This window comes from Glycine max, chromosome 2, assembly GCF_000004515.6.
Source record: "Glycine max cultivar Williams 82 chromosome 2, Glycine_max_v4.0, whole genome shotgun sequence".
Taxonomy (NCBI): Eukaryota; Viridiplantae; Streptophyta; class Magnoliopsida; order Fabales; family Fabaceae; genus Glycine; species Glycine max.
In genome coordinates this window covers 11,335,462-11,349,839 of record NC_016089.4, presented here as the reverse complement: position 1 = coordinate 11,349,839, position 14,378 = coordinate 11,335,462, and the positions used below count along the sequence as shown (strand labels likewise).

The 14,378-nt window shown below is 41.3% G+C and overlaps 1 protein-coding gene and 1 long non-coding RNA gene across 3 annotated transcripts; both read right to left on the bottom strand.

The window, feature by feature from the left end:
• Positions 1 to 94: 94 nt before the first annotated feature.
• On the bottom strand, positions 95 to 3,479 carry LOC121174059 (uncharacterized). Its single transcript, XR_005889771.1, has 2 exons — positions 2,399 to 3,479; positions 95 to 526 (listed from the first exon to the last, which is right to left on the bottom strand). It is a non-coding gene; the product is annotated as an uncharacterized lncRNA (long non-coding RNA).
• Positions 3,480 to 3,882: 403 nt separating this feature from the next.
• Positions 3,883 to 12,397, bottom strand: LOC100811600 (pentatricopeptide repeat-containing protein At1g69290). Of its 2 annotated transcripts, XR_003264428.2 has the most exons (3): positions 12,033 to 12,397; positions 8,456 to 8,695; positions 3,883 to 7,267 (listed from the first exon to the last, which is right to left on the bottom strand). XR_003264428.2 is itself a non-coding variant. In XM_026125311.2 (2 exons), exon 2 carries the CDS (start codon positions 11,843 to 11,845, stop codon positions 9,869 to 9,871), a length of 1,977 nt encoding a protein of 658 aa, XP_025981096.2. In that variant the 5' UTR covers positions 11,846 to 11,927; positions 12,033 to 12,368; the 3' UTR covers positions 9,631 to 9,868. The 2 variants fall into 2 exon arrangements, 1 of the variants encoding a protein (XP_025981096.2); XM_026125311.2 differs by lacking the exons at positions 3,883 to 7,267; positions 8,456 to 8,695 and adding an exon at positions 9,631 to 11,927 and having other exon boundaries at positions 12,033 to 12,368.
• Between the last annotated feature and the right edge of the window lie 1,981 nt (positions 12,398 to 14,378).

The window sequence follows — 14,378 nt, the reverse complement described above, 5'->3', positions numbered from 1 at the left end:
ACCATTTTAATCACCCAACAAAAAAGTGTTAATGTGGTGTGAATCTTTAACACCTAAGCCATCATCACTCTTTAGGAAACATATTATGTATACATTTTACCAATCAATATCAATGTTAACAATATGAGAACCTCGGGTGCTTACACTTCAAATTCGACATACCAATCACGGCTCATAGAGGATGATGTGGATATGCAAAATACGATATTTGCGTTGGTGAAGCGCCTCAAAATACCAAGCTAAGGTGACGTTTCTGTTTTGAAGAGCATTGAATGATAGACTACCTACGAAAGACGAATAAAATAAATATTATTGTGGAGGACTCTAAATTGTTTTGTCCATTTTGTCTTCAACATAATGAGTCTCTAAATCATATCTTCATACATTGTAACGTTATCTTCATACATTGTAACGTTACTTCTATGGTTTGGAACGAATGTTATAAGTGGTTGCTCCAGACTTTGCGGTGACTGCTCAGGATTCACTTGATGGCCAATTTTGGACACACTCGGCCTATGTAGATCATCTGCAGAATGTCAAATTTAGAAGGTGGTATGGTGCGCTGTCATCTTTCTTATTTGGAAGAAAAGGAACAAATGCATCTTTAGTCAACATTTAGCAGACTGATGGTACAGGATATTAATTTTCTGGTTTGGTCTGTGTGTGTGCACTTTTGCTGATTTAATATATATATATATATATATATATATATATATATATATATATATATATATATTTCAAGATAGATGTGCAAATTGGAAGTTTCAGAGACATAAAATTGTTACTGAATATATGGAATCGGACAACCTCATTGAAATCATATAAACATACATAAATACAAAAGAAATGTATGCCATCACTCATCAATATACCAATATGCCATGGTTGTTCTATGCATATGCAATAAGACTGCTATGGATTGGTAGAGAGGAATGGCATGGAATAGAATTTTTTGTCATTGGATAGTTAAAATAGGATGGAATAGAATGGAATCTATTTCATCCTATGCTTTTCTTCTCTAATTTGGAGATGGAACCAACTTCTTGTTTAATAGTCTCAGTCCTTACCATTCCGCTTACTTCTTGAACAACCGAATGGAAATTTTCCTATACACTTTTCAGATTATTCCACTAGCCTATGGGAAGCATATCAGGTGAGATGAAAGCATAAGAGGAGCTAAATTCATGTATAGATATATAGATAGATAGATCATGAATAACAAAATCTGATTTGGTAATGCTAAGATTTCCAGTCTCCAAAGGAAAATATAAACTGCTACAAAAGCAGAGCAGAAGTACACAAAATATACAAACTGAATAAGAGAAGGAACAAAAAAAGATTCCTTTAAAAGGATTTGTTAACTTGTATCCATTGTTTAAAAAGAAAAGGAAAAAAAAGGCAAGAATATTCTCACGGACCAAATCTACTTTGAAATAATTTGTGCATTCAATTTGGTTTGTTTTCTTAGAATATTAACATCCACTTTTTCAAGCAAGTTCAAAACTTCAAACTAACGACGGCTACTGTTTGACAAGCTGCCAGACAAAATAGTGCAAATGAGAAATCTGATCTCTGATTAATCAGCTGAAGCTTTAGAAACCCTTTTCCAATTACTTTGTTAAGGGGGCTTGAGTAATTTCACTAATTTGCATATTTATAGTTGATACTGCACAATGGGTTAAGCATTCCTTAGACCATCATTTCTATTCTTTATTTCATAACTTTCCCTAGCTACAAGAAAAACAACTGAAAGCAATGATTGTGGTAAACTCATCACCAAAATATAGTATAGGCTTTAATGAGCACAAAACACAATAGCAGTGGATAGCCTCTACAATTTTATTTTGGACATGTGGAAGCACTGAAATGTACAAAACTTGTTTGGTTGTACAAGACAATAATTTAAATAAAACAATCAAATAGAACTTTTATAGGACTCCAATAGGTATTGTTGCCTTAAATAATACAATTGGTTGTACAAGACAAGAATTTAAATAAAACAATCAGGGATATTGTTGCCTTATGAACAAAAACTTTTGACAGAGGTTGATCTCCATTTGACCACACCCTTTAGAGCAATGAACAAACCAATAGAAATGCCAAGGAGACAAACTTGGATTCTCCCATTTCAGTTAGCTGTTTCAGCATGAACTCTGATTAATTACATCACACCCTATGTATGTAGTTATAATAAAAGTTATAAAGACTCGAGTTCCAGAAAACTTATTTTTAATCCATCAAGAATCTCATATATAATATAATATATACAACTTATCTATTCCACAACTCACCCAGAAATCATAAATTAGAAAAACAAAAAGAAAAAGGTGGCAAACTATAGAATAAGCAAATGCAACTGCAACTTTATAACAAGTAGATGCAATTAGAGTTCACCTACCTATTAATCTCAATTTGTGATAGCAAACGTACTGAGAATATCAGGCCCAAGAGGATCTCCATCAAACCGGCCCATCTAAAAGATTATGTGTAGAAGCGGGAAACCGATAGAACATTAGCAATGCTCTGCCAAGTATCATAGTTTGTTATTCGTGTAACAACCTGCAAAAATTCAAATTCATAGTTTGTTATTCGGTTATATCACTTTTGGTGGGAAAAATATCTTGTAATCCCTTATAAATACAAATATCATCTAATAAAATAAGGCAGAGAAGATTCATGCTTAGCTTATATTGTAGTTTAGTAAGCCTAATCCCAGAAATTGCCATCAATTCTGGTCCGACCTGCCCCTGACCATGCCGGAACACAACACCCGCCAGTCAGCCACCGAACGCCTCGAGGAGGCAGTCCAAACACTATCCCAGGCCCATTCTGCCATGAACGACAAGCTCGAATCCATCCTGGATCGTCTTTCCTTGCTTGCGATTCCTGCTGACCCTACCACTCCGACATCGCAACCCAACCAGCATCACCATCACCTGAAATTGGAGATTCCACGGTTCGACGGCCAAGACCCCTTAGGGTGGATATTTAAAATATCCCAATTCTTCGACTACCAAGGGGTGCCGGAACAGGAACGCCTCACCGTGGTATCCTTCTACATGGACGGGCCGGCACTTTCCTGGTATCAATGGATGATGCGTAATGGCTTCCTCAACTCTTGGCCAGCAATGTTACAGGCTCTTGAGTCCCGATTTGCACCGTCTTTCTATGACGACCCGCACGGCGCGTTATTCAAATTGTTCCAGCACGGCTCCGTCAACGATTACTTGACGGAGTTTGAACGTTTGGCAAACCGGACCGTCGGACTCGCGCCTCCTTACATCCTCAGTTGTTTTATCTCCGGCCTCCACCCCGAGCTCCGCCGCGAAGTACAGGCTCTGCAACCTGTCTCTCTCCCACAAGTGGTGGCCCTTGCGAAACTGCAGGAGGATAAGATCCTCGACAGACGCAAAGGTTCGCGATACCCCACACCCACCCAGCCTTCTCCGTTACCCTCCCATAACCACCTTAACCCCATCCCAAGCAGTCACCCCACCCCATCATTCCCCTATACACAGACCCACCCTAGTCCCACCCCCTTAACCACATCCACACCCACCCCCAAAATTCCAGTTAAACGATTATCCCCCGAAGAGCTTGCCGTTCATCGCGACCGTGGTCTCTGCTACCACTGCGACGAACAATGGACCCGCGGCCATAGATGTAAGCCTCGTCTTCATCTATTCATAGCGGACGAGGACGACGAGGTTACACCTCCCTCCCTGGAACCTCCGACAGACCACCTTTCTCCCCAACTCAACCTGAACGCCTTGGCCGGTTTTCCAACCTCTGAAACCCTTCGTCTGTTCGGCACTATCAACAACCATTAGGTGCTTATCCTTGTTGATAGTGGAAGCACGCACAAATTTATCCAAAGCAGAATCGCAAAGTTCCTTGCCCTTCCTTCATTATCGACAACACCGATGCAGGTTCTCGTCGGTAATGGTACCACCATGCAGTGCGACCATTCTTGCCCTCAGGTTCCGGTACTTATCCAAGGGCACCATTTCACGATGGATCTCTTCTCCATCCCTCTCAGCGGCGCAGACCTAGTTTTAGGTATTCAGTGGCTTCGGGAACTTGGGCCCATCACCACAGATTATACCCGACTTACCATGTCGTTTACTCACCTGGGCCAGCCTATCACCCTTACTGCTGATGTACCCCCCCACCCTAGCTCCATTTCGGCCCAACAGGTCCGACGTTGTCTCCACACCAACAGTGTCTCGGCCCTGTTCCAACTAACGACCAGCCCATCCGACGTCTCACCGTCCAACACCCCTGACCCTCCCCCGGACATCTCCTCCCTCATTACTAAATTCGCCCACTTATTCTCTGAACCGACCTCCCTTCCCCCTTTCCGCCAAATTTCCCACCACATCCACCTTCATCCTCACACCTCCCCTGTAAACGTCAAGCCATATCGATACCCATACTACCAAAAAGCCGAGCTCGAGAAACAGGTTGCTTCAATGCTCAAAAATGGCCTCATACGCATCAGTCAAAGTCCGTTCTCCTCACCGGTGTTGCTCGTCAAGAAGAGGGACGGCACATGGCGGTGCTGCGTCGATTATAGAGCCCTTAACGCCATCACGGTCAAGGACCGTTTTTCCATGCCCACCATCGACGAACTCCTGGACGAGTTGGGCCACGCACGATGGTTTTCTAAGCTTGATCTCTACCAAGGTTTTCATCAAATCCGAGTAGCAGAGGAAGATATCCATAAAACTGCGTTCCGCACCCACCACGGCCACTATGAATTCCGAGTGCTGCCGTTTGGTCTATGTAACGCGCCGGCCACCTTCCAAGCTACAATGAATGAACTTCTCAAGCCTTTTCTCAGGCGATTCGCTGCGGTTTTCTTTGATGACATCCTCATTTACAGTCCCACACTTCCGACACATGTCCAGCACCTGGCGGCGGCCTTCAATACACTCTCTCAGGGTGAATTTTATCTCCGCCGCACTAAATGCTTATTTGCTCGCCGCACCCTTCAGTATCTGGGCCATATTGTTTCTGACAAAGGCATTGCCCCGGACCCGGACAAAATTCAAGCAATGCTTTCCTGGCCTACTCCATCCACGGTGTCCGAATTGCGTGGCTTCTTGGGCCTTACGGGGTTCTACCGCCGTTTTATTCGCGGGTATGCCTCCATCGCCTCCCCCCTCACCTCACTCCTCCGCACTGATGCGTTTCAATGGAACTCCGATGCCCAGGCGGCATTCGTTCAACTCCAACAGGCCATGACTCAGGCACCCGTCCTCGCTCCACCAGACTTCACTGCACCTTTCATCCTTGAAACGGATGCATCTAGGACCGCCATGGGCGCTGTCTTGATCCAACGAGCCCACCCAATTGCATTCCACAGTAAGGTGTTCTGTGACCGCCTCCGGCGAGCATCCACATATGTTTGTGAACTCCATGCAATCACCGTGGCCGTTCGCAAGTGGCGCCACTACCTGCTGGGGAGTCACTTCATCATCAGAACAGACCACAAAAGTCTCAGAGATCTCATGAATCAAACGATTCAGACCCCTGAACAACAAACTTACCTCACAAAGCTCCTCGGGTATGATTATGATATTGAATACAAATCCGGCGCGACAAACATCGTTGCTGACGCCCTCTCTCGAATCCCAACTCAGGGGACCTTCCTCTCCCTTTCTTTACCAAATTTTGACTTCTTGGATCAGCTGCGCCAATCACTGCACTCTTCACAGTCCTATACCACTCTCCTACAAGACATCCTCCAACGTCCAGACCTTCACCCTGGTTACACGACCAACCGCGAAATGATTTTCCTCCATAAGAAGCTCTGGCTCCCCTCAGATTGCTCCTTCATTCCTGCTCTTATGGACGAATTCCACTCCACTCCGGTTGGCGGCCATTTGGGTTTTGCCAAGACACTCCACCGAATCCAAGAGAACTTCTACTGGCCATCCATGCGACAGGACATCCACAAGTTTATCGCCCATTGCACTACATGCCTGCAGACTAAGTATGAAACCAAGAAACCTGCCGGCTTGCTGCACCCATTACCAATTCGGGCAACCCCTTGGGAAGAGCTATCCCTCGACTTCATCTGCGGCCTTCCACCTTCACACGGCCATTCCACCATCCTGGTCATTGTAGATAGGTTTTCAAAAGGCATTCATTTGGGCGCCCTCCCCGCTCACTATACAGCTCATTCGGTTGCTACTCTCTTCTTCAATCTTGTCTGCAAACTCCATGGGCTCCCTCGGAGTCTGGTTTCCGACAGAGACCCCATCTTTGTTAGCAAATTCTGGAGGGAATTATTCCGGCTAATGGGCACCAAACTCTGCATGAGTACAGCCTATCACCCGGAAACGGACGGCCAAACCGAGGTTCTCAATCGGGTGGTCGAACAGTATCTTCGGGCCTTCGCGCATGACCACCCCCACTCCTGGACGCGCTTCCTAGCCCTTGCCGAGTGGTCCTATAACACCTCATTCCACTCAGGCACCGGTTTCTCCCCCTTCGAGGTCACATTTGGAAAGCCCCCTCCCTCCATCCCTCAATATTTGCAGGGTTCCTCTCAGGTGGAAGCCGTGGACACCCTCCTCGCGAATCACCAGCATATTCGCTCCGTGCTCCAGACTCGCCTCCGCAAGGCCCAGGACAACATGAAGAAGGCAGCAGATACCCACCGCCGTGAGGTCTCGTACTCCCCTGGAGATTGGGTCTATGTGCGCCTACGGCCCTATCGTCAATCCTCTCTCGCTCCGGGCTACTGCAAATTATCCAAGCGCTATTTTGGCCCATTCAAGATCCAAGAACGCATAGGTCCAGTTGCGTACCGCCTTGAATTACCACCACACTCTCGTATCCACCCGGTTTTTCACGTTTCACTGTTGAAGCTCCACCCCGGCGAGACTCCCACCACTCCTGGCTTTTTACCCGAGACCACTAAGGGAAACGACCCCATCGTTGCCCCGCTCACTATATTGGACTGGAAATTGGATGCGTCCACCTCCCCACCATCACGCCAGGTGCTCGTTCAGTGGAACGGTCTGTCGCCGGAAGATTCGACTTAGGAAGACTGGAATGATTTGGCTGCTGCTTATGTCCTTGAGGACAAGGACATTTTTCCGCCAGGGGGTATTGATAGCAAACGTACTGAGAATATCAGGCCCAAGAGGATCTCCATCAAACCGGCCCATCTAAAAGATTATGTGTAGAAGCGGGAAACCGATAGAACATTAGCAATGCTCTGCCAAGTATCATAGTTTGTTATTCGTGTAACAACCTGCAAAAATTCAAATTCATAGTTTGTTATTCGGTTATATCACTTTTGGTGGGAAAAATATCTTGTAATCCCTTATAAATACAAATATCATCTAATAAAATAAGGCAGAGAAGATTCATGCTTAGCTTATATTGTAGTTTAGTAAGCCTAATCCCAGAAATTGCTATCAATTTGTTTGTTGAAAGCAAAAAGGATGATTTTGATTTGAGGGAAGAGATATTTCACAGAACAGTAATTTGCAAGAGGAACCTTGGGAATAAAAAAACAAAGATGTCACTCTCATTATCTATAGACACCCATATGTCATAAACACCTATTTGATACTCTTGTTTTTCTCTATCTCTATCTTCCTATCAAAATCATATTGCCTATCACACCTACACTTCTCTCTCTTTGTATCTTTATCATTTTTTCTTTCTTTCTTAGTAATAACCTTTTTCTGTGTATGAAAATTTTCTATTGACAGTTAAGAAAAAGGACCATACCCTTTAAGATTTCTATTACCCATGTTCTGCCAATGTTGAAAAAACATAACATTGGATGATTTGAAAGATGAAAATATGCATGATGCTTGCTTAATGGTAAAAACTAAATGAGAGAGTCCTACTAAAAAGAACAGATTTAGCATTTGATGTGCAAGCATGATATTTTGGCTTGGGACACATTTAATTTGGCAGTTTTCTGGATGTTAAATACCATCGGGTTTATAAGTAAAAAGCTTTCTTGGTTTTACTTTCCACTCCTCCAATATAGTTAATGAATGAATCATGGTTAGCTTTTAAACCTCAGAAGAGAACCAACAGAATGCACAAACAACTTGTTTTTCCTTCAGTAACTAATCATGGTTTTACAGGTCTGAGAGAATAAAAAGGGAAAAAATCAGAGAAAAAACATAAAATCCTAATTGTCCAACAGTGAAAAGGGACAAAATCAAAGAGTGCATTAACAAAAGCGAGAAAAGGAAACTTCATTTGCCAAAATGATCTGCAAGTATCGTGATTTAACATTTAGAAAATAAGGTGGAGAGGAATGTAGCATAAGATGCACAGCCCTACTGAATATAAATCACATATTGCAGGCTGTATTTTAAACACAATATACTACCAATACAAAAAAATAATTTGCTCAGAGATAAACATACCACAACAATTTAAAAAATATCATGAAATAAAATAGAAATAAACATACCACAGCTTGAATTTGACAAGAACATCATTGGTGGCCCAGAGTTTGATAAAGTAAGCCTTATGATGCTCTTATGTTCACAATTACCAGCGGATGAAGGAGTTTCTGAAGCTGTAAAATTCCCTTTATGTGCAGTGTCACCGTGGAACAAAATCAACCTTACACCAATGTACTTGGGGGTTCCCTCCTTTCGAACTGCTACCACCACCATCAACATGTGGCCACACTGCTATGAATGGGAAACTTAAAGGAGAGGAGAGAATAGAGTAGTCAGGAGTTTTTATTATTATTATTCTATAGTCAGGCAGTTGAATGAATACAAAATGGAACTATTGTGTCAGTTTGCGGGATGAAAAAACTGTGAAGCACAAAGACAGTGAGCAGTTATCTTCTCATCAGTTACTTTTTTTGTGTACACGTTCTTTTTTCCCATTTAATCATTTCATTTCCTATTTTATCCTTTAATTGATGCATAAATTGCCGTTGCAGTAGGTGGGTGCAGAATATTTCAGGGGGAAAAACGTATAAAAAAATGTGTACACAAAAAGGGGATGTCCCCTTTATATATTGTTATAGATTATATGATATAAAGTAGTTAAGTAAGTCAGATTTTTGTCATGAAGGTGTAAAACCTTTGCCCTCACTATTTGTAACTGATATAGTATGCAGCACATAAAATCTCAATTACTATCAAACAGTTTTGAGCTACAAGAGAAAGCATGAGGCTGAATCAAAATATTAAACCTGAATATACAAGACTTGGGGAAGAACAATCTCCTGCTTCAAACCAGGTTCAATTCTAGTGTTAATTCTAATTTGGTTCAGATAAAGACAATGAAAAAAATTAAAACAACTCATAAGAAGCACGAAACAAGAAAATAGAAAATTGAACTCTACTATGTGTGAATGTGTGATGGTATTTATTTGTGCCCTAGAGTTACAGGTTACGTCGTCCTTCATAAATAGTTAGCAAGAAAGTAGTGAACATTTGACCATCTTTTGGGGAATGTTGACTTGAAACCATGTATGTATAAGCAGTTCATTGATTCACTGTGTTTAAAACTTTAACTTTCCAATCTTAAGTACAAGAAGAAAGCTCAAGACAGCAAACAACAACCAAAATTGGGGGACCACGTTGAACAAAATGGTAGAAGAGATTAATACATTTAGCCCAAATGAAAGAATTAACTGGATAAACTTATCAAAAGAGTGTCAATTAATTGCTTTGTGTAACATCAGGGGCCAAAAAAAGGAGAAAAGGGCCTTGTTGAGCAGAACCTTCCAAAGCCTAAACTGAGTGTTACTCTTGAAAGAATATGCAAGGTTAAAACCTTCCTCAGCCTTCATTTTGACTTGCTTCTTTCAGGCATGATGGTCTAACAATCCTTGAGATACGAAGTAGCCAGTGTTAAAAGTTCATGCATTTAAGCCAGCCCAGTTCTTGAAAGCAATAAGCGCTTCCATTTTTCTAAAATTCCTTTTCCTTAACTTCGCCACTTTGAGCTTTTTATGAGTCTCCATGAATGCTTGCTTGTATCTCCACTTATCAACAAATACTCTCATCTCATAAGCTTTCTCCACAACTTGCATAACAGCATCAAAGAAACCTCCCTTGACCATAGCATACAGGAATGCATCAACCAAATTGTGGTCAAACTTGATCCCCTTCTGCCCATCCAAAGATAGCTTTCGCTTAACCTCGTTCCACAACATCAGCACAAGAAAATATTTCTCTGCCAAGACATATCCATTAATCATGGACAAGTATGTCTGATCATTTGGCTCAAACTGCAGGAACATCATCCTTCTGAAAGTCCTTCTTGCATCTTCTAGTCTCCCAGCTTTACAGAAAGCATGGATGATGGAATTCCAATCATGAGTACCTACCTCAATCCTAGGATCCTCAACCACCTCATCTAAGAAAGCTGCCATCAACTCAGGCCGATGATTCTCCATCAAACCTGTCATTATAGTTAAGTAACTCCCTTTCAAATCAGGAATCCTTGCATCTCTCATGTCCCTGAACAGGGAAAACGCTGACTGAAAATCCTGGGCACACATGGCTGCTTCTACCAAAGCATCATAGGTTCCCACATCCAACTGAAGACCCGAATTACTAATCTCCATCACCATTTGAGTAGCCTCAGCAGTTCTATTTTCTTTGCAGTAAGCCTTCAAGATAGGTATATAGACCCCAAGACCCACAGAAGCCCCCAGAGCATTCATCTCATCAAGAATGCTGTGTGCTTTATCAGATAGTCCAATATTAACACACGCATTAACAATACCATACCCTATAGACTTATCAATCATAATATCCGAACCCTCTAACTTCTGAGCTTCAACAATCAAACTAGCCAACCCCTTGATATTTCCCTTCTGAAAATAAGCCTTAACCACTTCACAGAAAGTTTCAACACCAAAACCCCAATCCTTCCCACCACCTCCATCACCAAGACATTTAACAACAGTTGCCTCCACAGAAGCCAAATCCCCTGACTTAATATACCCACTAATCAAACTACAATAGAACCACTTCTTGTTCAAACAACCAAACCCACCCATCAAAACCTCCAACTCCCTTATCTTTTCTTCCAACCCCTTGAGTGCATACAAATACCCAAGAAACCCGAAACTGAACTCATCAGGCCTAATCCCTAGATTTGACATCGTCCCAACAACCCTCTCAGCATCACTCACAGACTCAAGCTCACAGCAGCAACCTTCCAGAGCTGCATTGCAAGCACCAACATCAGGCTTCATGAACTCAATCCTCTCCTCAAGAGCCACCCAACAATTCTCCTCAAAGACCCTCAAAAAAGCACCACCAAGGCCGCCACCATTGTTCTTCCTACTGATCTCAACCAGCACAGGGCCCCACACATGGAAGGGCACAAAGAGCCTGTTCCTGAACATGCACCTGACAAGTGCAAAGGCTGGTGCAGCAGTGTTGGCATCCCTCATGGAGAGCAAGATTTGATGGAGGGTATGATGGTCAATGAGCATGGGGTTCTTCTCCATGAGGAAGAGGGTGGAGGCAAAGGCCCTCTTGAGGTTGAGGGTGTCACCAAGGGAGGAGAGGTGGATGAGGAGGGAATTGGTTAGGGTTTTGGGAGGGAAGGAGTGGTGAGTGGTGAGGGTTTTGAAGGATTTCCATGCCTCATCAGTGTTGCTTCTTGTGAGGGAGTTTTGGAGGGTGGTTTGGAGAGTGGAAAGTTGGGAAGAAGAGAGTAAAGTTGGGGACTTTGGAGAAGGCTCTGAATTGGGTTGGTGTTGTTTTTTGGTGAGAGCAAAGACTGAGGGCTGAAGGAAGGAGTAAAGGGTGGGGGTTTCTGTGGTTGAGGAAGAAAAAGCTCTGTGGGGAAGAAGAAAAAACACAGCTTTTTTTGCCATTCTTCATTCATTAATTAACCATCACCAACATAGCTCTTTTTCTGAATCCGAGAAACACTCGTATGGTTCTGTGGACACTACCCTAATTGGACACATCAAATTACATGTTGACACCTCATTGAAAATACTAGTATTATTATTTATTATTAAATTCAAAATAATAAAAATAACATTGCGTCTCTCTCACCTCTGGAGTTAGTTGCATTCTCCGGCAGCGGTGGTGATGTTTTCTGCACAATGGTTGTTCTTCCGTGCAAAAATCAAGTCTTTGATTTTACTTTGTGACAACACTGAGCACTGTATCTATCAACCAATCCAGATTCGGTCGAAACAGGCAACGCCGGTGTTGGAAAACAGAACCTTAAATTCAACAAATCGAGATTCGAGGAAACCTTCCATTGTTGGGTTTTAAGGTTTCGGAGAGTGACGAGGGTTTTTTATTTGAGAAAGAAAACCGATTCTAGAGTTCAGTTTGGAAGGGAATAAAAGTTTGGATAAATATCCAATGTTGTCGTTAAAAGTGTCAAGGGCGAACAATGTCGTTCGTGAAAAATCAAAAAATATTTTTTAGTCCCTGATCTAAGAGGAAATGACAACAAGTCATTCAATTAACTCATCACTATTAAGTTTTATGCATGTCACACATACAATGCAGACGTGTCAATATTGGGATGTGATGTCTTTTTACTTTTCAACAAGATATAAAGGTTATATTTTTTTCATCCACTTTTAATAGAGTGATAGAAATGTTGATTAAGAGAAAGTTTGTGTCTTTTCTTCTTCTAGTCATCATTAGAGTGAGAGACATGACTCTCACTACCTTCCTAGCTATCGTGACAAGCTTTTTCGTTGCATTATTTGAAGACCAAGACCAACTTATATCGTCTACACTGCATTGCAACGTAAAGTAAAGAATATGGTGTCACTAAAATAGGCAAATTTTTCCAAAGGGGTGCTTTTATAAAATATTTTTTTAAAGGGGGTCCTTTCGAAAAATATTACATGGGGGGCTCTTTTCTACGTACTTTGCATGGATAATATAGCAAACCGTCACTCCTAGTGGCGAGTTTGCTGAGCACAGCCACGTGGCACGGAAAACGTCACTCGTAGTGGCGAGTTGCCCAGCCTGCAAGTTGCCACCATGACTGGCGAGTTAGGGCAGGCTTTTGGTGCAGGGTGCAGGCCTAAAGGGGGTGGCAATTGCAACTTGCGATTTGAGTGCAAGTTGCAACTCCCATTGGCAACTCTCATTGTATAATTAAATTAGTTTTATATTTTATTTTGTAGTTTCCAGTAAAATGATTTGTATGATAATTTTTTTTAAGTAATTATTAATTAAAACTAAATGTCAGCTTTCAAGTAATTTTTTTAAATACATACATAAATTTAAATAAATGACCAATTTATTTTCCGATAAACAAAGTTCAAAGCTAAAACAAATGTCACAAATCTTCTTGATGAATTTTAATATAAAAAATAAAACTCTTTTCAAACTTCTGTTTTCTTCGTTGAGTTATATTTGAAAGGAGAAAAGGATTTTAAACTTTTCGTAGAGTTATTCTAATTTTGCGGTTATCATTCACGTTTAACACTTAATATGAAGGGAATTTTAAAATTTACTATTTTTTACCATATACGTCTAGTGTTTATTCTTATTCATGTCTACTATTTATTAAATTTAATTATTTTCCAGTAAAAAAAATTTAAATTTCTGATATTGATAATTTTTTGTTACAAATCAAAATAAATTTAAATAAATTACCAATTTATTTTCCAATAAATAAAATTTAAATTATATTACATATATTACACAAATAAATTTAAAAAAATCCCAAAAATACAATGGAAACAGCATGAGGAAAACTGATTTAATTATACAATGGGAGTTGCCAATGGGAGTTGCAACTTGCACTCAAATCGCAAGTTGCAGTTGCAACTCCCCTCTAGGCCTGCACCCTGCACCAAAAGTCTGCCCTAACTCGCCAGTCATGGTGGCAACTTGCAGGCTGGGTAACTCGCCACTACGAGTGGCGTTTTCCGTGCCACGTGGCTGTGCCCAACAAACTCGCCACTAGGAGTGGCGGTTTGCTATATTATCCATGCAAAGTACGTAGAAAAGAGCCCCCCCATATAATATTTTTCCAAAGGACCCCCTTTGGGGAAATATTTTGTAAAAGCACCCCCTTTGGGGAAATTTGCCACTAAAATACAACTCATTGACAAATAAATTCTTCAATAATAATACTTAATGTCAATATTGTTACTGAACAATACCTCTAACTACCAATATAATTCAAGAAATTAATTTAACCAAAACTCACAATATAGAACCCATTGCAATATCCACCAACTAGCAACTTACATCATAATTTTATCCACTTATAATACCTCTAAACCAACCACAAGCAACAAACCACCACCAACATACATAACAGAAAAAATTGAGTATTTATAATCTTCAGTTATGCAACCCGTCAATCTCCACTCTAATCTCCTTTATTCACTTCTCTTTAATAGGGTTCATCCAATAAAA